The following is a 27,560-nucleotide window of genomic DNA, read 5'->3' as shown; positions in this document are numbered from 1 at the left end:
CTTTACAGACATCTCAGATGCAGAGAGGTAGAAGACCTTTCAACAATCAACAGGTTATTCGCCAACTTGGAGATAGATCTCAGCTCCCTGACTACAATTTAACTCTTTTAACTAGGCACACACTGTGCAGAGGAAATCTTAAGAGAGTCATAAAATCATCAAAATCAGATCTTAACTGATGACAAATTCTATAAAGAGCTGGAGGGAATTACATCTGGTTTCATGACATTTAAAAAATTACATTTAAGTCTACTGTACCATAGCCAGTTTAAAAATTAAGATACTCTTTCCCAACTCATAAAATGATTGGTGAATGTCAACTTTGACATTCTGTTCTGTTATTCATCCCTTATTCAAAACATTAATTAGACCTCCATACCCAAGTTACCCCTGCCCCCTGCCCCCCTGCCCATAGTTTCACACAGCCTCACCTGCCCCCCGAGCTCTGTGAATCAGTTTATAGAACTTCTAGGCCCACACATGTGCATGGGCCCTCAATCAAGTCATTCAGCTCTGGGACCCATACTTGACAGCAGTCATAAAACTGTGCCTGTGCACGGCCCTCAGCCACAATTCCCAGGTCTGAGAAAGTGCTGACCTGCACAGCTGGGTCACATCTGCCCCCAATGCACAAAGACATAATGTCGACCTGCTGCCACAGCTCTACACATGTACACAAATAGCCCCACGCCTTAGACCACTGTGCATCAGCATTATGCACCCCAGACTGGTGCACCCACACAGCTACATCCTCTCTGACCACTGGGCACACACGCTCACAAGCATCAGCCTAACACCCCCAAGTTGTGCATGTACCTGCCCTGAAACAATTCACCACACTGAGTGTCCCACCCCATACCCTGCTCCCTGCTGTACAGCCATCTGCAAACACAAGGTATTAGACTACTGAAAGAAATCAACTCCCAAAGTAAATCAATCAAGATATTTACATGCCACGAAGACAGCAGAAGACCACTAAGCATATCACAATGCAGACAGATAGAGCCCTGCCTAATGACCAAATTAAAACACTAGAGGAGACATGGACATTGGAGCAATTAATCAAAGATGTTCATACAACTCTACTTAATAAAATAAGTGGGATGGCAAATGACATAAAGGAGATCAAGAAGACAGTAGAAGAGCATAAAGAGGAATTTGAAAGAATAAATAGAAAAATAGCAGATATCACAAAGATTAAAGACTCTGTTGACCAAATAAAGAACTTCCTAGAGGCATGCAACACCAGATATTAAAAGACAGAAGAAAGAATAAGTGATATAGGATAACTGACTTCGAAGACTCAAAACAGCAATGGCAAAAAAGATGGAAAAAATTGAATTGGATCTCAGGGAAATGACAGACAAAGCAAAGTGCACAAATTTAAGAATCATTGGCATCCCAGAAAGGGAAGGGTGGAGTAATGAGCTAGGAAGAGTAGTTGAGGATATAATGGGGGAAACTTTCCAACCCTCATAAAGGACAAATATACAAGTCAAAGAAACCCAAAGAACTCCAAACAGAATAAATCCAAATAGGCCTTCCCCAAGACACATACTAATCAGACAGTCAAATGTTGAAGAGAAGCAGAAAATCCGGAAAGTGGCAAGAGAAAAACATTCTACTACATACAAGGGAAACCAAAAAAGACTGAGTTCAGACTACTCAACAAACACCCTGGAGGTGAGAAAGCAGTGGTATGATATATTCATGATCCTGAAAGAGAAAGATGTCCAGCCAAGAATTCTTACCCAGCCAAATTTTCCTTCAAAACTGAGGGAGAGATTAAAGTTTTCACAGACAAAGAAGTCCTGAAAGAATTTGTCAACAAGAGACTGGCCTATGAGAAATACTAAAAGGAGTTCTGCCAACTGAAAAAAAAAAAGACAGGAGAGGGAGGTCTGCATGAGAGCACAGAAATGAAGAGTACTACTAAGGGTAATTTAAAGAATACAAAGAGAAAGAGGGAAAAGAATATACAAATCTGACAAATAAAATAAAAAAGATAGGATGGTGGATTCAAGAAACGCCTATTCAAAAATAACTTTGAATGTTAACAGACTAAATTTACCAATTAAAAGATATGGTTTGTCAGAATGGACTAAGAAACACAATCCAGTGATATGCTGCTTACAAGACACTCATCTTAGACACAAGGATACAAATAGATTGAAAGTGAAAGGATGGAAAAAGATTTTCCATGGAAGTTGCAACCAAAAGAAAGCAGGACTAGCTATACTAATATCGGACAAAACAGACTTTAAATGTAAAAACATCATAAGAGACAAAGAAGGACACTCTATACTAAGTAAAGGATCAATACACCAACAAGATATAACAATCATAAACGTTTATATTCCAAATCAAGGATCTCCAAAGTACATGAGACAGGCATTGGCAAAACTGAAGGGAGTGATAGATGTTTCAACAATAATAGTAGGAGACTTCAATACATTACTCTCCTCTATAGATAGAACAACCAGACAGAAGAGCAACAAGGAAATAGAAAGTTAAGTAACTTGATAAATGAATTAGATATAATAGACTTATATAGGCCATTGCACCCCAAAGCACAAGGATGTACATTCTTCTCATGGAACATTCTCCAGGATAGATCGTATGCTGGGGCACAAAACAAGTCTTTATAAATTTAAAAACATTGAAATTATTCAAAGCACTTTCTCTGATCACGATGGGATGAAGCTCGAGCTCAATAATCACCAAAGAATGAGAAAATCCACAAATATGTGGAGATTAAATAACACACTCTAAAACAACCAGTGGGTCAAAGAAGAAATCGCTAGAGAAATCTTTAGCTATCTGGAGATGAAAGAAAATGCGAATACAACATATCAGAACTTATGGGATACAGCAAAGGTTGTGCTGAGAGAGAAATTTATTGTCCTAAATGCCTATATTAAAAAACAAGAAAGAGCAAAAATCGAGGACTTAAAAGCACACCTGGAGGAACTCGAGAAAGAACAGCAAACTAACCCCAAAGGAAACAGAAGAGAAATAACAAGGATTAAAGCAGAGGTAAATGAATGGGAGAACAAAAGAACAATAGAATCAATAAAATCAAAAGTTGGTTCTTTGAGAAAATCGATAAAATTGATGGGCCACTAGCAAGACTGAAAAAGAAAGAGAGGATGCAAATATACAAAATCAGAAGTGAGAAGGAGTGCATTACCACAGACCTTGAAGAAATAAAATAAATCATTAAGAGCATGCTATGAACAACTATATGCCAACAAACTAGACAACTTAGATGAAATGGAAAAATTCCTGGAGACACACAAATCTTAACAAGCCAATCACTAGTAAAGAGATTCAATCACTTTATTCAAAACTGTTCCTACAAAGAAAAGCCCAGCACCAGATGGCTTCACAGGGGGATTTTATCAAACATTCCAGAAAGAACTAATATTTTTAAATGTTGACTCTGGGGCTTATTCCCTAAAATTGTCTGTTTCTTTAATTTGTAACAAACTGGTAATAAGACATTTTCTTGAGGTTCATCCCCCTTCTATCAGTAAATCTGCCCAAGGTGAATGCAGTATGCAGGTTTCCCTGTTTTTCTGGGCCTCTGTCTTCTCCTGGGCTTTGGCTTATTAGTTGTTTTGGACCTCGCCTTTGTTCAGAAGTTTGATTGTCCCATCTGTTCCCAGGAGGTAGACCTCCTTCTCCTGGGAGTTGGAAGCCAGCAAGCCTTTGTGCAAGACTGTCTGCCTCTATAGTTTGTTAATTTCTTGTCTCAAGCTGCTTTTGCCTGGAGAGCAAATTCTGGAAGGAGTGGCACACCAGAGAGGACTTTCTCAAATCAGTCTTCACAGCCAAAAGAGGGCTAGTGACCCACAATGGGGATGCAGCCCAGCTCCACAGTGCCCAGAGGAGGGAATCACAAAGGGTGCCAAGAGCTTCTTGCATGGCTCCTGAAAACTGAGCTTTCTTGGCCTGCCCAGCAAATGCAGATCTTCAACTGACTGTTGCATGCAGCCCTTCAACTAACTGTTACCTGCAACCCTGAGAAAGCACAGTGTCCTTAACTCGCCATTGCCACTGCCCCATCCAGAGACATTTGAAACAACGGTTGCCACTGCCTTTGTCTTGGGCAGGTTGAAACAATGACACCCTCAGAGCCAGGCACCCCCATGATCTGAAGTTGCTAATTAAAAGCTATGACCAGCCATTGGCCCTGCCCACCCTTTGTCTTGAGGAAGAGGATTTTTACATCTATTTCTGTTATCAGTGAGCTAGCCAGTGACTGAACCCCACAGCAACTTGCCAGGAGAGTGAGTTATGGGTATCAGTAGGTGTCATGTGGAGAGAGAGATTTCCTGTTCTTTACCATAATTTATCAGCCTCTTCTTCCCTCTCTTCTCTGGATGCTATACGGTGTCCTGCTGACCTTAAGAGTTTCAAAATAGTTATATCAGACAATTTCTGTCAGTTTAATAGTTGCTTTGGTGGTAGGACTGAGTCCTAGGGCTTCTACTTGACCATTTTCCCACAATCTATCCATGTCTCAAATTTTTATATGCAAAAATAAATTATTACCATAATTTTTGCATAAAAATCCACTAATTCTAGATGATATTTTCTTTAATATTAAAAGACAAACTTGGAAAAACATTTGCAAAATGTACAATACACAATGCCAAACATCCTTAATTTATAAAACTCTACAAATCAGGAAGAAAAAACACAACAGTTAGAAAATGGGTGAAGCATTAAAAAGACAATTAACAACAATAAAAAAGTTAAAATGAAGATTAAAGATGAAAATCGTTCAACTTCATTATAAAGAGACACTAGTTAACTTAAAATGCCAAATTTTGTCTATTAAATCAGCCAATTAAAAAAATAATAGCTAGTACTGGCAAAGAAGTGGCTAAACAGGATGCCTATACACTGCTGGTATAAGTTTAAATTCATACATCATTTTCATGAGCAATCTGGGAACATGTTCTAAAACCTTAAAATGTTCATATAATTTCATTTTAGGAATTTGTTTTAAAGAAACAAATTTATCATCAATTTATTATAATAGCAGAAAATTGGAGACAAAACTAAATGCCTAATAATAGAAGAATGATGAAATAAATTGCTACATCATTATGATGAAATATCAAGCCTCGATGTAAAATAGTAATTTTTAAGAATTAAAAGAATAATTTTTAAGAATAATAGGGTTATATGAAAAAGTTATATAAGTGCAATTTAATTTTTTCAGCTTTATTGACATGTAATACAGATTCCATATAATTTTCCCACTAAAAGTATAAAATTCTATGATTTTTAGCATATTCACAGTGCTGTGTCATCATTTCCACAGTTAATTTTAGAACATACTCATCACCCCAAAAGGAAACCCCATACTCATTAGCTATCACTTCCCATTCCTCCCTCTCCCAGCTATAGAAAATCACTAATCTACTTTCTATCCCTATAGATTTGCCTAGTTTGGATATTCCATATAGATGAAATCATATAATAATGTGGTATTTTGGGAGTAAATAATTGCAAAATAAATGTCTGATAAAAGACTTATATGCAGAATACATAAAGAATAAAAAATCACCCAATTTTTTAAATTGGCAAAATATCTGAATAGACATTTCTCCAAAGAAGATATATAAGTGGCCAATCAGCACATGAAAAGATGTTCAGCATCATTTGCCATTAGGGAAATGCAAGTCAAAACCATAATGAGATACCATTTAATACCCATTAGGATGGCTATAATCCAAACACAGATAATAAAAAATGTTGGCAAGGATGGTGCATAATTGGGACTCTCATACATTGATGATGGAAATATAATATACTGCAGCTACTTTAGAAAAAAATTGGCAGTTCCTCAACATGTTAAACATACAGTTACCCTATGACCCAGCAATTTCACTCCTACATTTATACCCAAGAGAAATGAAAACATATGTCCATACAAAAACTTGTACATTAATGTTCATAGAAGTGCTATTCATAATAGCCAAGAAAGAGAAACAAGCCAAATTTCCATCAACTAATAAATAGGTGAATAAAAGGTGGTATATCCATACAATGGAGTATTATGTGGCAACAAGAAAGAATGGAGGACTGATACATACTACAACCTGGATGAACCTTGAAAACATTATATAATTGGGTGGGCCACGGTGGCTCAGCAGGCAGAGTTCTCGCCTGCCATGCCAGAGACCCAGGTTCGATTTCCTGTGCTTGCCCATGCAAAAAATAAAAATAAAAACATTATAAAATTACATTCTAAATTTAAAACTTTATATGTATGTAACACTGGACAGAACTATACCCCAAATAAAGGGAAAACAAAATTTTTACCTGTTAGCTCCTCTATCTAGCCTAGACCCTTCAACTTCTCTTTTATCAACATTCTTTTCTCTGTAACTCCACTGCCCCAGCAAAATCCCCAATTCCCAAATTCAATTCAATTGTCTGCCTTCTCCATTCCTACTCCCAGACTGTTGAGAACTACTACAAAAATTACACAACTGAACAGATTACAAATTTGTAGTCTCTGGCCTAACTGGCCTAATAAGTGTTCAACATTTACCTACTTACTGGTAGGTTTTTCTCCTTTTAACCATAACTACAACTTTCCCTCATATCAGTCCTAATCAATATTATAGTGAAAATCCTAACAAATGCAATGAGGCTAGAAACAGGATTAAAAGGCACTCCAATTGAAAAGGAAGAAATAAAACTACGCTTATTTGCACATGACAAGATTGTCTATAAAGAAAATCCCAAAGAATCTACACAAATTCCTAGGACTAAGAAGTAGGCTTAGCAAGTACAGTCAACAAGATCGACACACAAACATCTATTGTGTCTCTATATACTAACAGTCAACAATTGGAAAACAAAATTAAAAAAATACCATTCACAATAACTTCCAAAATTAAATATCTAGGTATAAATCTAATCAATCATATATAGGATCTGTATGTTAAAACCTATAGAACACTGATGAAAGAGACCAAAGAAGACCTAAATAAATGGAGAGATATATCATGGTCATAGGTCAGAAGACCCAATATAATTAAGGTGTCAATTATCCCAAAATTGATATATAGGTATAATACAATCCCAATTAAAATCCTACTGGGTTTTTTTTTGGAGATATAGGCAAGTTGATTCTAAAATTTATATGGAAAAGTAAAGAAACTAGAATAGCCAAAACAATTCTGAAAAAGGAAAACATGGTCAAAAGACTCTGACTATCCAATTTTAAGACCTACTATAAAGCTACAATAAAGTATTGGCATAAGGATAGACACATAGATCAATGGAACAGAATAAAAGATAAATTACAGATTACACGTAAGGTACAATGACAATTCAATGGAGAAAAGAGCCTTTTCAACAAATGGTGCTGGAACAACCAGACTTCCTCATGCCATATACACCTTATGCCATATGCAGAAATTAACTCAAAATGGGTCATAGACCTAAATATAAAATGTAAAACTATAAAACTCTTAGAGGAAAACATAGGAGAAAATCTTAACCACTTTGAGTTAGGCAAAGTTTCTTAGATATGACATCAAAGTGAGAGTCATAAAAGAAAAAATTTACAAATTGGACTTCACAAAATAAAAGACTTTTACTCTGAAAACACTGTTAAAATGATAAAAAATGAACTGCCAAGAGACTAGGAGAAAATATTTGCAAAACACCTATCTGATAAAGGTCCTGTATCCAGAATATGTAAAGTGCCCTGGAATCTCAAAAATAAGAAAAGAAACAACCCAATAAAAAAAATGGTTAAAAGGTTGAACTGACACTTCACCAAGGAAGATATACAAGTGGTCCATAAGCACATAAAAAGGTGCTCAATGTCACTAGTCATTAGGAAAATTCAAATTAAAGCTGCAAAGAGATTCTGTTATACCCATAGTAGAATGGGTAAAATAAAAAAATAAATACATCTCAATAAAATTGTTTTTAAAAAGTAGTAGCAAAACTATGTGCTGACAAGGATACAGAACAAGGAAAACTCTCATAAATTTCTGGTGGGAATACAAAATAGTACAGTCACTCTGAAAAACCATTTGGCAGTTTCTTATAAAGTTTCCTATAAAGTTAAATATTAACTTACCATACGACCCAGGAATTCCATACCTGAGTATTTTCCCCAGAGAGATGATAACCAGTATTCACACAAAAATTTGTATATATGTGTTTATACCAGCTGTATTCATAATAGCCCAAAACAAGAAAATGCAACCAATATTCTTCAGTGGGTGACTGGATAAACAAACTGATACATCCATACAATAGTACAGTACTTAGCAATTAAAAGGAAAGAACTATTGATACGACAACATAGATGAATCTTTCATTATGCTAAGTGAAAGAACCCAGTCTCAAAAGACTGCATACTATATGATTCTATTTATACAACATTTTAGAAAAGCCAAAAATACAAGGAGAGAAAACAAATCAGTGATTGCCTTTTGTGGTGAGAGAGGTTCTGTGTTCTGTCTGTAGTGGTGGTTATAAGAATCTACGAATGTGTAAAAACTCAGAACTGTGTAACAAAAGTCAATTTTACATTTAAAAATTAGAAAAATTAAAGTAAAACAAAACCCTTCTTGCATGCTTCTCTCATAACTCTTACACCCTCCTTCCCTACCCCTTACCACCAAAAGTATCCTTAAAACATTGCCTTCCCAAACTTTGCTAGGTTTTTCCTGCCCATCACATAAATCCACTCATTCCTTATGGAATCTATCCATATCTTGGGTACAGAATATATATATGCTGATAACTATTTGAGTATGTATTTACAAGCCAGAACTCTTTCTTGAGCTCCAGACCTGTGCTTCTCACCTTCTCCTCCAAAAAATCCATTTCCTGTCTTGCTCCCTCTCCTTCACTCCTCATATCTAATTAACCATGAAGTCATGTTAATTATACTTCTTACGCATCTCTGGAAGCTGTGCACTTTTCTCTGCCCTAATTATCATGACCCTTAGATCATGTCTCCCCTGTATTACTGCAATAGGCTCTCATCTCCCAGACTCCAGTACTGCTCTTTTTGCTGGCCAATATCTCATAATTCTCAACTCTGAGGCTTCCTCTTTGCCTGTCCTATCCTCACACTCCATGCTTGAGCCACACTGTACTTCTTTTAGTCCCTCAAGCATGTTATTTCCTATGACTAGGATGCTTCCTCGGCAACCTCTCACCTCCTCCAATCCAGCCAGCCCTTTTCAATATTGTATGTACCCACCAGTATTTTTGAACTTGTGTCACTTAAATTAGTGTATCACTTACTGACCCCCATAGCTGAGCTATGTGTCCTTCTAGATGCTACTTTAACACCCTATGAGAGCACTTTTATTCTATGTTGTTATAGTCCATTGTTTGTTTCCTACATTAGATTGTATACTCCTTGCGGGAAGGATTGTGTCTTGCTCAAATTTTAGTAACAGCTGCTAGCACACTGCCTGCCACATAAGTATTCAATGAATATCTGTCAAATGAATGAATGAATGAGATGGTGGGGGAATGGAAAACAATCTCTGACATATGGGTCATTTAATTGTTTTCCTTTTCCCTTTCTATATTTTCAAATTTTTCTATGATGAACATGTGTCCCATTTATAATCAGAAAATAATTTAACAGAATTAATTTTAAAAGTATATAAAATGGTGATATCATCAACATGGTGAGCAATGATAGTCCCTGAAAAAAAGCTTCCCCAGCGATGTAGTGAATAAAAGGACAAATTCCACTTACTTAGAAATCTGGAGGATGATAGAGACTGGAGAAGGACTCCACAAATGCTGAATCAAAGGAAAAGAAAAATATTGGGTAGGAAATTTCCATCCCAGACCTAGCAGTCTGTTCCCATTCCCTTCCCCCTCACTGGATCCTGCACAGTTTGGTAGTCACTAAGAGACAACAGCCTGGATCCCTCAAACCATGGGCAAAGATGATAGAGGCACTCACAGCAGTGAGCTAGAACTTCATGCGTGAACAGGCACAAAGATCCAAATCCAAAGGGACCCAGGGAAGGACACAAGCCACTGAGGACTTCTGCATACAAAAGGGCCATCGGGGTGGTGGTGGGGGGAATAAAGAAAAAGAAAAGTGTCCTGAATTGTTGTGCCCTCACTCAATCCAGTTTCTGTTGGCTGGACCACCTAAAACCAAAGTGAACTTTTCCAAAGTGACCCTCATTTCTATAATGACCCCATCTGGCTCCCTGGGGCAGTATATCCTAAAAGGGAAGAAAGCAGAGGCATAAAAGAGTCACAGAAAAGAAGGTGGTGGTGGTGGGGAACAAAATTGAATAGCTGTAAGATAGGATAGGTTCTAGAAGTGAAAAGTTTAAGGAAAACAGGGCACAGGGTGAGGGAGAGAATTAAATAAATTATAGGAGCTAGGGAGAAAATTCTGCACAAAATCAAACAAAACAGATCGTGATTCCCAAAGCTGGAACAGAGGAAAGCAGGTGAAACAACTGCACAAAAAAGTGCAATTTAAAAATTGCACTACATATATCCAGAGCAAGAATCAGATGAAGAAAATCTGATTAAATCTGAACAAACACTGGCTATTCTAAAGGTCTAAAATATGTTTGACTAAGCATCAAGGAAGAGCTTTAACAAAAAACTAATCAACAATAAAACCCTAGATAAGAGAGAGAAACAGGCCATCAGAGTTAATGCATCAAGATAAGCAGATGCGGTGCATAGGTGGTTCAGTGGTAGACTGCTCAGCAGCCATGCAGGAGACACAGGTTTGATTCCTGGCCCTTGCACCCAAAAATTTAAAAAATAAATAAAAAAGATAAACAGATGTGTAAATGTCACAAAAAAATTGCAAGCCACACTAAGAAACAGGAAGATAAGGCTCAGGCAAGGAAATTGTTAAAACTTCAGAGGAGACTCAGAGTTAAGCAGAGTTGTTCAAACAAATCTCCTAAGTCATTTCAAGAAGATGAAGGAAAATATGCATGAACAGATAAAGGATTTTAAGACAATGTGTTAGACTAAAGCATTTGAAAGTTTAAAAAGAAGCATAACATAAATTATAGGAGTGAAAGGCACAGCGCTAGAGATTAAAAATACACTAGAGGCATACAACAGATTTGAACAGGCAGAAGAAAGAATCAGAAAACTAGAAACAGAACAATCAAAATCACACAGTCAGAAGAACAGCTAGAGAAAAGAAAAGAAAAAAATTGAGCAGTGTTTCAGGGATTTGAGAAACAGCATGAAGTACACAATCATAAGTGTCATGGGTGTACCAGAAGAGAAAAGGGGAAGAAAGAACACTGGAGAAAATGATGGCTGAAACCTCCCAAACACTTATGAAAGACAAAAAGGTACATACTGAAGAAGCTAAATGTACTCTAAAAATCCTAATATACCTACTCTGAGACAACTACTAATCAGAATGTCAAATGCCAAGGATTTGGAAACAGCAAGAGAAAGGCAGTTTGTTAAATAGAAGGAACAGATCCTCAATAAGACTAAGTACCAATTTCTCATCAGAAACCATGGAGTTGAGAAGGGGTATGATATATTTAAGGTGCTAAAAGAGGAAAAACTGCCTGAAAAAAAAGTCTGTCCTTATGAGATGAGGGAGGATTTAAAAGATTCACAGATAAGCAGAAACTGAGAGGTTTCAAGAATTGCTAAAAGAGTTCTGCCAGATGAGAGGAAAAGACAAGAGAGAGTGGCTTGGAGTAGTGCAAAGAAATTAAGATCATCAGTAAGGGTACTTAAAGGGTAAATGTAAAACCCAAGAGTAATGTATCCTCAATATATACTTATGCTCTTTAATTCTTATAAGAATCAGGAATATTTCCTGGTAATGAATGTACAAAATATAAAATGGTAAAATGGAATAAAAACATAAAAATAAAGAGGGGAAACAGAGGGATATGGGAGGGGAGGATATATATACAATTGAAGCTAAGTTGGTATCTTTTCAAACTAATAGGTTATAGACAACCTAGATGAAATGGAGAAATTCCTAAAAACACACAAACAAATCTACACTGACTCGAGAAGAAATAGAAGACCTCAAAATAAGACAATTAAAAAAGATTGACTCAGGCTTAAAAATTCTTAATTCCAAGAAGAATTAATACCAATCCTGCTCAAACTCTTCCCAAAAAATTGAACAGAATGGAACACTGCATGAGTCATTCTATGATGCCAACATCATCAAAGTCAGATAAAGATAATACATGAAAATAAAATTGCAGACTAACTTCTCTTATGAGTATAGATGCAAAAATCCTCAACAAAATACTTGCAAATCAACTCCAACAGCACATCAAAAGAATTATACCTTATGTTCAAATGGGTTTTATTCTAGGTATGCGAAAGTGGTTCAACATAAGAAAATCAATTAATGTTATACACTACTGTAACAAAACAAAGGGGAAAAAAACACTTGATCATCTCCATTGATTCAGAAAAGGGACTTGACAAACTCCACCACCCCTTCTTGATACACTTCGAACAAGATGAATAAAAGAGAACTTCCTCAACATGATAAAGGGCATATAGGAACAACCCACAGCTAACATCATCCTCAATGGGGAAAGGCTGAAAGCTTTCCTTCTAAGATCTGGAACATGACAAGTATGTCCACTGTGTCCACTGTTATTCAGCATTGTACTGGAAGTTCTAGTCAGAGCAGCTACACAAGGAAAAGAATTAAAAGGCATCCAAATTGGGAAGGAAGAAGGAAAATTTTCACTATTTACAGATTATATGATCCTATACTTAGAAAGACCCCCAAAAACTAGAACAAAGCTACTAGAGCCAATGAACAAGTTCAACAAAGTGGCAGGGTACATGATAAATATGGAAGACTCAGTACTGTTTCTACACACTAGTAATGAGCAATCTGAGGAGGAAATCAAGAAAAGCATTCCATTTACAATAACAACAAGGCCATTCAGCAGGGAAAGAATAGTCTTTTCAACAAATGGTGCTGGGGGAACTGGATAACCATATGCAGAAGAATGAAAGAGGACGTCTATCTCACACCATATTAAAAAAATTAACTCAAGTTCAAGTGGAGCAAGCAAGTGGTTGTGTAATTGTATCTGGGAGACCGGTAGCACTTGCAGCATGGCTGACCAACTGACTGAAAAGCAGATTGCAGGGTGCTGGGAAGATGGCAGAATAGGATAGGTCAAGTTCACCCCTGCTCCAAGGAACAGCTAGAGAAGTGAGAGAAAGTTGACCGGGACAGTGATTCCAGGATGTAAGTGACCACATAGGGTTTAGAAGACCCTGGTTGAAAAGAGCAGAAGAATTGAGACACAGAGAACGAGAGACCATCCAGCTAGTGCAAACAGCCTAATGTGCCTGGTCCCTCAGGAGTGCACAGCTAGGGAGAAGGGGACAAAGAAGTAAGCCAATCCATGTTCCTCGAAAGCACTACCCTCATGTGTGCTGCCCCTGACCCACAACCCACGAAGACCCCACAACCCCATGCACCTGAACCCAATCACCCACCCACCCCCACTGCACTGCAGGCACCCCCCATCCCACACCCTCCCCATGCATACCCGCTCCATGCATGTGCATAAGCCTGTTCCAGCCCTACCCACGTCTTGCTCAAGGCTGCAGTCTCACGCGGCCATTCCTGAGACATGTTGTCCAGCACCTCGACCCTTACCTCCCCCTCCCTGTCCCCTGCTGGTGGTCACCTGAGCATCTATGCTGCAGGCACTCACTTTCATACCCAGGCCACACCGGCACCCAGCCCATACAGTCATGCAACCCCGCCCCATGCCCCCCAGCTCTGTGCATGCGCACATCAGGATCCAGTCCCCCAGAGCCGTGCGTGCTCAGATGCCCACTCATGCCATGCACCCTCAGCTCTGGGCAAGTGCTGACCTGCACAACCCAGCCACACCCACCCCCAACCCACGCAGGTGCTGTACTTCCCCACAGCCCCTGAGCTCTGTGCACACCCACACCAGGACCCTTCCCACCAGACCACACACAAGGGGAGAACCACATCCTCCCTGTCTGGCACCCATGTATCCTCTTGACCCCTACACACCACTGCGCTGCACACATGTACACCCTTGCCCCACCCACTGGCAAAAGAGCCCTTCTCCCACACCTGGCAGGTGCTCTCATTCATATCTATGCCACATAGCTTCTTCTCTGCACATGCATGCACATCTGCCCCAACCCCACCCCCCTGTACTAGTGCACCGACTCCAGGATCCCACCTACCTGACATCACCCAACACTGACAAACATCCCACAACCACTGTGAGCTGTGCCCCACTTCTGTCCACTTACGCATCACATCACAGCCCCCCTGGACCCCTTCCCTGCACAAGAACACACACATGCCCTGCCCACCCTGTGTCCCAACTTCTGTGCCCTGTACCCCACACCCTGACACCCATGAACCACACACTCCATGTGACCACCCACATCATGCCCATATACCAGCCCCAGCACATTTGTACAGCACCCCCATCTGCCTCACACTGCACCTACCTCTGTGTTCCCCATGCCACACCCTTCTCCTGTGCTCTGAGACCTGCCTGATCTGCACCTTACCCCCATGGCCCCCGCACCACACTTCCACAACCAAGCAACCCACACCTCACACTCATAGGAACCAGCATAGTGTCCCCTAACTACGCATACACCTGCACTGCAACCTGGTACCATACTGTTGTGTCCCTTCCCATGCCCCATAACCTACTCCACACCCATCCCACAAATACAAAGCTTTAGACTACTGAAGGAAATCAACTTCCAAAGTCAGCCTATCAAGATATTTACCTCCCACAAAGACAACAGAAGATCACTAACCAAATGAAGATGTTCAGTCTAATGACCAAATTAAAACACTAAAGAGACATAGACTTTGGGACAACTAATCAAAGCTATTCATATAACTCTACTAAATAAAATCAGTGAGATGCCTAATGACATAAAGGAGATCAAGAAGACATTATAGGAGCATAAAGAGGAATTTGAAAGATAAATAGAAAAATACCAGATACCACAGAGATTAAAGATGCTGTAGACCAAATCAAAAGAATACTAGAGACACACCACAGCAGATTTGAAGAGGCAGAAGAAAGAATAAGTGAACTAGACGACAGGACAACTGATTTCAAATGCAAAAAAGAGCAAATGAAAAAAAGATGGAAAATTTGAATTGGATCTCAGGGAAGTGATGGATGAACCAAAGCACACAAACATAAGTATCATTGGTGTCCCAGAAAGAGAAGAGATAAAGGGCTAGGAAGAATAGTGGAGGATATAATGGGGGTAAACTCCCCAACTTTTATAAAACACATAAATACACAAATCAAAGAAGCCCAAAGAACTCCAAATAGAATAACTCCAAATAGTCTATCATACGTTGAAGAGAAGCTGAAAATTCTGAAAGCAGCAAGAGAAAAACAATCTACTATGTAACAAGGGAAATAACATCAGACTGAGTTTGGACTCCTTTACTGGCACTATGGAGGTGAGAAAGCAGTGGGATGAAATATTTAAGATCCTGACAGAGAAAGACTTCCAGCCAAGAATTCTGTTCCCAGCCAAACTGTCCTTCAAAAGTGAAGGAGAATAACCATGATGAAGTTAAAATTAGAGGCTTATAATACAGAATATAGGGGATCTTGAGATACACAGTAGCTTGAGATGGGTAAACAGTTTGCTAATGAGGTTGAACTTAATTGTAAGGGAATAGACAGAAGTGTAGGCAGTTCACTAGTGGGTCTAAACTTATTTCTATAATCGTAAACTGAACAAACTGATTAGTGCCTAAGAGCCATCTCCAGAAAATCTCTGCTATTGCTCAAATGTGGTCTCTCTGGAAGCCAAACTCTGAGCTTCCCCCCAGTGAGGGACATAACTCCAGGGGTGTAAGCCTGGCCCTGGCAGTGTGAAATATAACTGGCCCTGCACCATTAAACATAACTGGTCCTTGCATCACAGGACATAACTGGCCCAGGCATCATAAGACATAAGCTCCAAGGTTGAGCCTGGCCCTGGCATTATGGATAGATTGACTTAAAGGGGTAAATAAATAGAGTTCAGATGGCTAAGAGATTTCAGATTGAGTCAAGAGATCATTCTGGAGGTTATGCTTATGCAAGATTCAGCCAGATATTGCAAATTGCCACAATATGGCAAACCAACCAACAGTATTCCTGGGAACCCTGAAAGATATCCTGTGCTCTTTAAAATTTTACTTATTAAGTTTGTTTTTCAGAGACTTGAAACCTCCAGATTGTTCCAATGCCAGAGAAGCTCTGAAACTCAGAGATACTGGAATCTCTAAGAATAACAACTGGTATCATTGTTTCATCCCTTTGCCCCTTAATAACACCACCCCTTTTCAGCCTAGAAGTAGTTAAAGAGTCATGACCCAGATATCCCTCAAGACTGAGAGATAATTATCAAATGAGAGAGAGGAACTGTAATGGAGAAATTAGGATTTAAGGGATGATTTTGATTACTGAATCATTAAATAAATATTCCATTTTGCTTTCTGGCATAATGGAGTAGACATAGGAAAATACCTGAAGTCTCTGAATTGTAATCCAGCTGCCTCTGATAATGGTTGTGCAGCCCTTATCTTCTGCCTCTGTGATTGTAAAAACCCTGTGGCTAATCTTCATTTGTACTCAGTTATCCAATTTTTCAGCTATAGAGTCTTGTAATTGCTAAAGATAGCCCCAAAAGTTCATTAATGAAGGGTCAGCCCAGAACTGACCCACCCCAAATCTAAAATTATCTTTATGAATGGGACTGGCTCTAACCAAAGTGAACTCACCTCACATGCTCAGTAGCTTAGACTTTAACCTACAAGTTATCTATACCTCATTCCACAATTTTTTTCATGCATTCTGTGACTAAGTGTGTAATCCATCTGCACATGCTCAATAATTAGATCATCTCTAATAACATCATCTGAGGCCACTGTGGTCATTATCCTAAGCCCTTCCCATCTTTTCTCAAATAAAACTACCTGAATTACTGTAGTTTGCAGAGACAGATTTTGGGCTACTAGGCCATCTGTTCTCCTACTACATGACTAACAATAAACTCTTTCTCTCTTTGAAAAAAGATGAAGGAGAGATTAAAAGTTTCACAGACAGACAAACACTGAGATAATATATCAACAGGAAACAGGTCCAACAAGAAATACTAAAGGGAATTCAGTGAGCTGAAAAAAAATAAAAAGACAGGAGAAGGAGATCTGGAGGAGGGCACAGAAATGAAGAGTATGAGTAGAGATAACTTAAGGATGAAAAGAAAAAAGACAGAAAAAATATATAGATCTGAGAAATAAAATCCAAAACGATAAGATGTTGAGTTCAGAAATGCCTTTACAGTAATAACCTTGAATGTTAATGGAATAAACTTACCAGTGAAAAGATAAAGATTGGCAGAATCGATTAAGAAATATAATCCAACTATATGCTGCTTACAAGAGACTCATCTTAGACACAAGGATACAAATGGATTAAAAATGAAAGGATGGAAAAAGATGTTCCATGCAAGCTATTACCAAAAGAAAGCAGGAGTAGCTGTATTAATATCAGACAAAATAAGCTTCAAATGTAAGGACATCATAAGGACAAAGAAGAACACTATATATTAGTAAAAGGAACAAGTTATCAAGAAGAAATAACAATCATAAATGTCTATGCTTCCAATCAAGGAGCTTCAAAGTACATGAAACAGACATAAGCAAAACTGAAGAGAGCAATAGACATTTCAACAATAATAGTAGGGAGCTTCAATACACCACTCTCCTCTATAAGTAGAACAAAGAGACAGAAGGCCAACAAAGAAATAGAGAAGTTAAACAATTTTATAAATGAATTAGAGCTAAAAGACATATAAATGTCATTGCACCCCAAAACACCCGGATATACAACTTCTAGTGGCAGGATGTTCTCCAGACAGATCATGTGCTGAGGCACAAAACAGGTCTTTATGACTTTAAAAACATTAAATTATTCAAAGCACTTTCTCTAACCACAAAGGAATATTGTGGAAATCAATAACCACCAAAGAATGACAACTTTCACAAATATTTAGAGATTAAATAACATACTCCTAAACAACAGCTGGGTCAGAGAAAAAATTCCTAGAGAAATTAGTGGCTATCTGGATATTAATGAAACTGAGAATACAACATATCAGAACTCATGGAATGTGGCAAAGGCTGTGCTGAGGGAAATTTATTGCCTTAAAAGCCTATATTAAAAAAAGATAAAAGAGCAAAAATTGATGACTTAACTGCTCACCTGGAGGAACTTGAGAAAGAACAGCAAACTAACCCCAAAGCAAATAGAAGAAGAGAAATAACAAGGATTAAAGCAGAGATAAATGAATGGGAGTAAAATAGAAACAATAGAAAGAATCAAACCAAAAGTTGATTCTTTGAGAAAATCAATAAAATTGATGGACCACTAGCAAGGCTGACAAGAAAAGAAAAAGGATGCTAATAAAATCATAAATGAGAGGAGGGCCATTACCACAGACACTGAAGAAATAAAAAACAAACATCACAGGATACTATGAAAAAGTATATGCCAACGAATTGGACAAATTAGACAAAATGGAAAAATTCCTGGAAACACACGAAAAACCTGCACTGACTCAAGAAAAAAATAGATTTCAACAAACCAATCACAAGTAGAGAGATTCGATAAGTCAATCCAAAATCTTCCTACAAAGAAAACACCAGAGCCAGATGACTTCACAAGGGAATTTTATCAAACATTTCAAAAAGATTTAATAACAGTCTTGCTCAAAATTTTCCCAAAAAATGAGGGAAAAGGAACACTACCTAACTCATTTTATGAAGCTAACATTACTTTAATACCAAAACTGCGTAAAGATGGTATAAGAAAGGAAACTACACACCAGTCTCCTTAATGAACATAGATGAATACATTCTCAACAAAATAGTAGCAAATCTAATCCAACAACACGTTAAAAAAAATTATATACCATGACCAAGTGGGGTTTATACTAGGAATACAAGGATGGATCAACACAACAAAATCAGTTAATGTAATCAGCACATCAACAAATCAAAAGGAAAAAATCTTATGATCATCACTACTGATGTTGAAAAAGAATTTGACAAATTCAACATCCCTTTGTGATGAAAACACTTCAAAAGGTAGGAATCAATGGCAACTTCCTCAATATGATAAAGGGCATATATGATAGCCAGCATACTCAATGGTGAGAGACTGAAAGCTTTCCCCCTAAGATTGGCAATGAGATAAGGATACACTCTGTCACCACTATTATTCAACATTGTACTAGAAGTTCTAGCTAGAGTAGTTAGGCAGAAAAAAGAAATAAAATGCATCCAAATTGGAAAGGAAGAAGTAAAACTTTCATTATTTGCAGATGATATTATACTTGGAAAATCCTGAGAAATCTACAACAAAGTTACTTGAGCTAATAAAAAATCTCAGCATGGTGGCAGTTTACAAAATTAATGTGCAACAATCAGTAATGTTTGTATACACAAGCAATGACCTAACCAAGGAGTCAATTAAGGAAAAAATTCCATTCAAAAAAGCAACTAAAAGAATCAAGTATCTAGGAATGAACCTAACTAGGGATGTAAAGGACTTGTACACAGAGAACTGCATAACATTGTTAAAATAAATAAAAAAGATCTAAATAGGTGGAAAGACATTCCATGCTCATGGATAGGAGGGTTAAATGTAGTTAGGATGTCAATTCTACCCAAACTGATCTACAGATTCAATGCAGTACCAAATAAAATGCCAACAATCTACTTTGAAAACTTAGAAAAGCTATTTACTAAATTCATCTAAAAGGAAAAAGACCCCAAATAGCAAAAAGCATCCTAAAAAAGAAGAACAAATGAGGAAGATTAACACTCCCTGATTTCCAAAGTTATTAAAAAGCCACAGTGTTCAAAACAGCATGGTAGTGTCACAAATTAGAAGTATTGACCAAAGGAATCAAATTGAGAGCACAGAAATAGACCACCAAATCTATGATAAACTGATCTTTGACAAGGCCCCAAAATCTACTAAACTTGGACAAAATAGTCTTTTCAATAATGGGCATAGGAGAACTGGATATCAATAGCCAAAAGAATGAAAGAGGATGCTTACCTCATACTGTACACAAAAATTAACTCAAATTGGATCAAACACCTAAATATAAGATCCAGTACCATAAAGCTCCTAGAAGAAAATGTAGGGGAACATCTTCAAGACCTAATAATAAGAGGTATCTTCCTACACTTTACACCCAAAGCAAAAACAACAAAAATGACAAAAGAAACAATAGACAAGTGGGAACTTCTCAAAACCAAATGCTTTTGCACCTCAAAAGACTTTGCCAAAAAGATGAAAAGGCAGCCAACTCAATGGAACAAAATATTTGGAAATCACACATCAGATAAAGGTTTGGTATTCTGTATACACAAGGAAATCATACAATTCAACAACCAAAGAACAAACAACCCATTTATAAAATGGCTTAAGTTATGAATAGACATTTTTCAGAAGAGAAAATACAGATGGCTCAAAAACACATGAAGAGATGCTTATTCTCATTACCTATAAGGGAAATGCAGATCAAGACTACAATGCCATACCATCTCACCCCTATAAGAATGGCTGCTATTAAGCAAACAGGAAACTATAAATGTTTTAGAGGATGTGGAGAAATTTGGAAACTTATGCACTGCTGGTGGAAATATATAATGGTACACCCACTATGGAAGACAGTGTGGGGGTAACTCAGAAAACTAAATATCAAGTTGCTCTATGACCCAGCAATAGCGCTACTCGGTATATACCCAGAAGAGCTGAAAACAGTGACACAAACAGACATTTGCTCACCAACGTTCATAGCAGGATTATTCACAATTGCCAAAAGATGGAAACAATGCAAATGCCTATCAACAGATGAGTGGGTTAACAAAATGTGGTATATACATGCAATGGAATATTATGCAGCAGTAAGACAAAATGATGTCCTGAAGCATATAACAACATGGATGAGCCTCAAGGACATAGTGCTGAATGAAATAAGCCAGACACAAAAGGATAGATACTGTATGATTCCATTTTATGTCCATGGCAAAGATAAAATCAGAGGTGTACAATACCCGGCATAGGTCTTGGCCAAGATGGCAGCTTAGCGAGGTGTGGGATTTAGTTTGTCCTCCAGAGCAGCTAATAAATAGCCAGGAACAGTACAGAACAACTGCTAGGGTCACGTCAGTGACTGGACACACAGCGTACCCCAGTCTGGACCAGCTGGACCAGCTGAGAGCCCACCCAGAACAGTGAGTTCCCAAGCTATGGTGGCTGGGCCCCTCCCCACCAGGGTACTTCCCAGAGGGGAAAGGAAAGAGACTTTACCAGCTGCGAGGGCTGAGCTCAGTCAAGCTCCAACTGTGGAATTAATTAACAAATTCTGACTACTAAAAACAGGCCCCCAGCTCAGCTGAACCTTGAGTAAAAGCAGAGGTCGCTGGTTTTTTGCCCCAGTGCAGAAGGGGCAGGGCTGACAGAAAATGAAAAACAAAAAACAAAAACAAAAACAAAAGAGGTTTCTTTTGGATTTGAAAAGGCCTGGACCCTGAAGGAAAGGAGGGGGTACATAGGACCTAGAGATACACAGAGCAATGTACCAACTTAAGCTCTTGATTGGCAAACCCGAGGAACAGGGTACCTGCTCTGAAAAGGATTTTTTCTCTTTCATTTTGGTGGCTGTGTTTCTGAAGCTTCACTGCTCTTTGGATACAGCTGCAAGGCTTCTCAGGCTCCACTGACCCAGGCTTAGGCAGGATTAAGCTTGTTTGAGTGTTTGTCTGGAGCCTGTGCGTTCCCCAGGAGAGGTGCGGGGCCCAGCCAAAGTGGAATCCCTTCCTCAAGGAGTTCAGACCCCACGGTCTGGAAAAGTGAAGCGACTAAAAGCAGACTACAACCTCTCCTGTGTCTCCACCATGCCCCCAGCAGGGAGAGTCTGCTGAAGTTAAAGATACCGCATCACCTTATGCTGGTGGGACCCGCAGGCAGAAAAGCACCACATACTGGGCAGAATAGGAAAAACAGAGAGCCCAGAGGCTTCATAGGAAGCCCTTTCAATCTGCTGGATGTCACCCTCAGGGAAAACTGATGCAGATGACTCTCTCCTCCTTACAGGAGGTCAATTTCATCTGGGAAAATCTGGCTGGGGTCTATAATACCTAAGTAGACTTCCTAAGGATGGTGGGGGGACCATACAGGCAGGGCTAGAAACAAGAAAATAAGAACTGAAAAATTCTGATGTGTTAAACAAAACCTAAGCTACAGGTCCAGAATAAGCTGAACTGAATGTCGAAGAACAGATAGACAACAAAGTCATTGAGCAAAAAAACCTACATAAAAAAAGAGAAAACAATCCCCAGAATGAACTAATTAGGGTAACTAAATACCTAGACGCCAGCAAAAATTAACGAATCATACTAGGAAAATTGAAGATATGGCCCAGTCAAAGGAACAAATCAACAATTCAAATGAGATACAGGAGTTGAAACAATTAATTCAGAATGTTCGAACAGACATGGAAAACTTCATCAAAAATCAAATCACTGAATTGAGGGAGGATATAAAGAAGGCAAGGAATGAACAAAAAGAAGAAATCAAAAGTCTGTAAAAACAAATCACAGAACTTATGGGAATGAAAGGCATAGTAGAAGAGATGAAAAAAACTGTGAAAACCTACAATGTCATATTTCAAGAGGCAGAAGATAGCATTAGTAAACTGGAGGATGGGGCATCTGAAATCAGATAAGCAAAAGAAAATACAGGGAAAAGAATGGAGAAATATGAGCAGGGACTCAGGGACCTGAATGACAACATGAAGTGCATGAATATACGTGTTGTGGGTGTCCCAGAAGGAGAAGAGAAGGGAAAAGGAGGAGAAAAGCTAATGGAGGAAATTATCACTGAAAATTTCCCAACTCTTATGAAAGACTTAAAATTACAGGTCCAAGAAGTGCAGTGTACCCCAAAGACCCAATTAAATGCTGTCTGCACAAGATGCACCTTAAATTCAAAGATAAAGTAAGTTGAAAGTGAAACGATGGAAAAATACATACCATGAAAGTAGTAACCTAAGAGACCTGGGGTAGCTGCACTACTATCAGATAAAATAGATTTTATGTCAAAAAGAGTTTGCCCAAAGAGCAAAGATGGTCATTATATACAGATAAAGGGGACAATTCAACAAGAAGCTGTAACAGTTGTAAATATATATGCACTTAACAGCATAGTCCCAAGATATTTAAAGCAGATACTGACAGATTTGAAGGGAGAAAGTGATGGTTCTACATTAAAAGTAGATGTTGGGCGGGCCTTGGCGACTCAGTGGCAGAGTTCTCGCCTGCCATGCCGGAGACCCGGGCTCATTTCCCAGTGCCTGCCCATGTGAAAAAAAAAAAAGAAAAAAAAAAGTAGGAGATGTCAACACGATTCTCAATAATGGATAGAACATTTAGTCAGAGTATCAATAAAGAAATAGAAGTCTTCATGCTACTCTAAACCAACTAGAACTAACAGACATATATAGAACATTTTCCCCAACAAAAACGGAATTGCATGATCTCACTAATTTGAAACAATTAGAATAAGCAAACTTATAGAGTCAGAGTCTAGAATACAGGTTACCAGTGGGCAGGGTGGGGATAGGGAATGGGAAGTTAAGGCTTAAACGTACAGGTTTTCTATTTGGAATGATGGAAATGTTTTGGTAATGGATGATAGTGATGGTAGTACAAGATTGTGAATGTAATTAACAGCACTGAAATATATTTCTGAATGTATTTTTTTAATTAGAAAAACATTTTTTAAAGGGAAAATATTAGATGGTATATATGGTAACAAAATGAAATTTAAAAAAATCCATAGTATACTACACAGTGAATATTAAGTTAGCTCATGGACTTTAGTTAATAGTATAATTATTAAAATGTGCTATCAACAATTGTACCAAATGCTCCAGACCAATGCAAAGTGTTGGTGGTAGGGTGGTGTATGGGAATCCTGTATCTTATACATGATTGTTCTGTAAACCCACAACTTCCCTAATCAAGAAAAGAAATTGACACAAAATGTAAACAAAATATTAGCATTTGTTAGTTTTATGTTATAAATATGTAGGGTGTTTTTTACTTTATCCTTCATAATTTAACTTTTAAAACTTCTCAAAAGAATATCAAAGGTCAGTAAGTATAAAATATGTAATAATTTGTTCAGACATAACTTATTCAACCATTCTATTGACAGACATTTAGGGTGATTGCAGTTTGGAGCTTTTACAAACATTAATAGATAATTATCTTCATATGTTAAAAACAAGTCCTCAAATCTTGGTAAGTTTTGAAATGCTTCTACCCTTCTTACCTTCTTTATTGCCAAACCTTTTCTATTACTGTCAGAACATGACTTTGTTGTTCCCTCAAAATTAAGCAGTTAACTTATTTGAGCAGAGTTCTCTGGGAAAAAGCATTGCTTAAAGCCAATATACACTCAAGATGTTCTGAGAAAACAGGGTTAAGTGATCAAATAAGTTTGGGAAACAACTTATTCCACCTTTGGAGATCCACAAAGTTCCATTGCATATTAAAAGTCTTGACAATTACTGAACTAAAGGGAAGGCGCCAAGGTCGGCCCAAAAGTAAGATTCCACAGTTAAATATGTTCAGGAGACTACTATATCCTCCTCTTAGAGAGTCACTAAACTCATTAGCATAGTAAAAGCTCTGAGAATTCCTACAGAAGTGATATCTCTCCAATTTTGCCTAAACAGGGTTTCGTAAATTTATTTCACCAGAAAACTTTTTATCTTTAATGTCTGTTAACATTTCAGAATAATAGTGTCCTACTGAACACCCTTTGTAAAATGGTAAAATAAGGAAATAAGAGATGAGCACCATAGATAACTGAAATCTAAATACTACGACCATAGAAGTTGTCTTACATAAACTTCAAACATTTCATCCGGACAAGAAGTCAGAGTCAATTATTTTCTCTTTTTAACGTTTGGTTATAAGTGAAAATATAAACAGCCTAAGTCAGGATTTTTAACATAGTCACATAGTGGAAAGAACATGCTTTGAAGTTTGACCTGGGATGAAATGTTACTATGTGATCTTACTAGGCCACTTACTAGCTATGTGTCCTCAGAAAGTTTAAAATCTATGGATTTTACTTTTCTCATAACTAAAATGGGAACAGTAACATTCATCTCACTAAGTTGATGGAGGATTAAATGAGATAAAGTATGTCATATACATAACAAAGTAGCTGGCATATACAAGGTCTTATACAACAGCTATACTGGTACACAGCAGAGTTATGTAAGGAAAAGATGTAAAGATCTGAGACTCCAGAGTAAATGGTTTCTGGATAATTGCTAGCTTTTTCACAGTAATTGAATGGGAAAGCTCATGAGATTAGCTTTGAGCTCTATGATATTTCTATCACTGAAATTCTCCTCTTAATACTGAATTACACAGGGTTTATTTACCTGTGAGTGTTTCAAAGATAAAGCTGTTTACTTTTTCACTAGTAAAAGGTATACCAAAGAGAATCCCATGTGTAAGGCAGCCTGCTACTAATGAACAAATTAGTAGAATTTTGAGATGACTAGAGGGTAGGGAGGGTGCTTTTTGCCTATGAGTGGGTGAGAGTAGGTTATTGACTGATATAAAGGAGTTAGGCTAAAGGAACCTATTTGTAATCTATATAATTTCAAACAGAGACCTGGAATGCAACAGGACAAGGTTTATAATTCACAGTATGAAAGTAAGTAGTCCAAAAGAGATGTTTTGCTGTTTCTGGATCCCCTGGGGTCTTTTGATCCGAGTGTGAATTTGTCGGGAATACAGACATCATGTTTTGTACACTGCACAGTGAAATTACATTTATATGAGCAAAAAATGAAGAAGTTAGCACCTTGTTCACCAGGGTGAGAATTTACTCTTTTTCTAGTTCTGCTTTCAAGGAATCTTTCTAGCAGTCCATGGGGTACCATGTCTCCCCTAGAATACTGACCTGTCTGAGATATACAGGAAATGTGAAAACTGCTATGTTTCCGTTTCCATGGCAAGAGATGAGGCGCCTTCTGGATAATCTGTAAGGTTGCAAAGTAAGTATGATCAAGTTCTCCTGTCTCTTATGTGGGTGGGTATTCATTCACTGTCATATTTCCTTCTTGTCCAATCCCTGAAGCAGTAGGCTCTTATAAATACCGAAAGACTGGTGAGCTGTATAGAAGCATTTGTAACCAATCTAGACATTCATATTCCAAAGGTAGTCAGCCTGCGGTACTATAAACTGAGATTCTTTTATTTATCAACATTATCTGATCCATACTACTAGCTGATATTTGACTTAAATAGCTGTCAGCTTAATTTTAATGACTTTAATGGAATTTTTTGGGTTTTGCTACTCACAAAATTACCCTCTCTTGCTGTTATTCTACTGGACATAATTCAGATAGCTGTTGTAAAACTTTAGGTGTTGGAGTCTTTCTAAAAAGAAATGACATATCCCGAAAATAAGAGGCTTTGAGATTAGCAAGCAACACTGTTTATGGTACAAATGTTTTTTTGTTTCTGACCTCCAGTTTTTTGGGGAGCAAGATACACTCTGAATCAGCTTGCTTAAGGCAGTGATAATCATTTCTTCATACTCTCTGCAAAATAATGGATTTGACACTTTGAGATGAAAAAGTTGTCATTGGTTGGCTTTTATAGTTTCAGTGTAGTACATTTTCCTTGATTAAATCAGTGTGCCATTCAGAGTGCTCCCAAAGGTATAGAATCTTGATCCCTGAACATGGAGGCCAGCCAGGGTGGGTTGCCCTCTCCACAGCAGGCTGGAAAACTCCTATTCCATTGAGTCAACCAGGCAGATTCCTGAGACAAGACTGCTTTCATCCAGGAAGAATGGAAAAGTAAAAGTGGGTCAAAGAATGACTGTCTTTGGAACTATGGCCCCATTGTGATCACAGTATTCTGTCTTGTATGGGATTCCAGCCTTAGAAGTATTCTTGCACCTAAATATGAACACAAAGCTACTGCACTGGCCCAGGTGTTCAGTGAAGGAAATCTAGAGAATAACTCACTCATGTTTGTCAGCCAACTCAAAGAGAAAAAGAGGCTTCAATTTGTGGGTTAGTGCAAGAGAGTCATTGAAAGGCAGATTACTATGAGTTTAAGTCTGTCTTAGATGATAGGGAGAAAGGGGAAGTTCCTTGAAACAAAGCTATAGGTTTTCTCTGGAAATTTGTGACCCTCTCCATCAGGGTTAAGCCTGACTCTTGAGAAATTTCGTGGCTACTGTCCAGGGCTCAGGTGGCTTGCTTAACTTCAGCCTGGCCAAATCCATACCTAAGATAGCAAATGCACAGGAAAGCATTAAGGAAAAGTGAATAATAATTCACATTATTACACAGTGGGGTACTTATTTCATTGCAAATGGAAAAAAAAACATTATTCTGCT

At 38.0% G+C, this 27,560-nt stretch overlaps 1 protein-coding gene across 4 annotated transcripts in view; it reads right to left on the bottom strand.

Annotated features, from left to right (window-relative positions):
- Positions 1-27,560, bottom strand: part of ZDHHC15 (zDHHC palmitoyltransferase 15) — a 279,992-nt gene that overhangs the window by 19,348 nt on the left and 233,084 nt on the right. For 3 of the 4 annotated variants that reach the window (XM_077145733.1, XM_077145732.1, XM_077145734.1), the window contains one exon: positions 26,109-26,187. In XM_077145733.1, the coding sequence (XP_077001848.1) occupies positions 26,141-26,187 (47 nt within the window). In that variant the 3' untranslated portion in view covers positions 26,109-26,140. Of the gene's footprint in view, positions 1-9,766; positions 9,814-26,108; positions 26,188-27,560 lie in introns of all 4 variants that reach the window. The other variant, XR_013169451.1, reaches the window with a different exon arrangement.

Source organism: Tamandua tetradactyla, chromosome X, assembly GCF_023851605.1.
Source record: "Tamandua tetradactyla isolate mTamTet1 chromosome X, mTamTet1.pri, whole genome shotgun sequence".
NCBI lineage: Eukaryota > Metazoa > Chordata > Mammalia > Pilosa > Myrmecophagidae > Tamandua > Tamandua tetradactyla.
The sequence above is the reverse complement of the archived record's forward strand: the minus strand, read 5'-3'. Positions and strand labels throughout refer to the sequence as shown.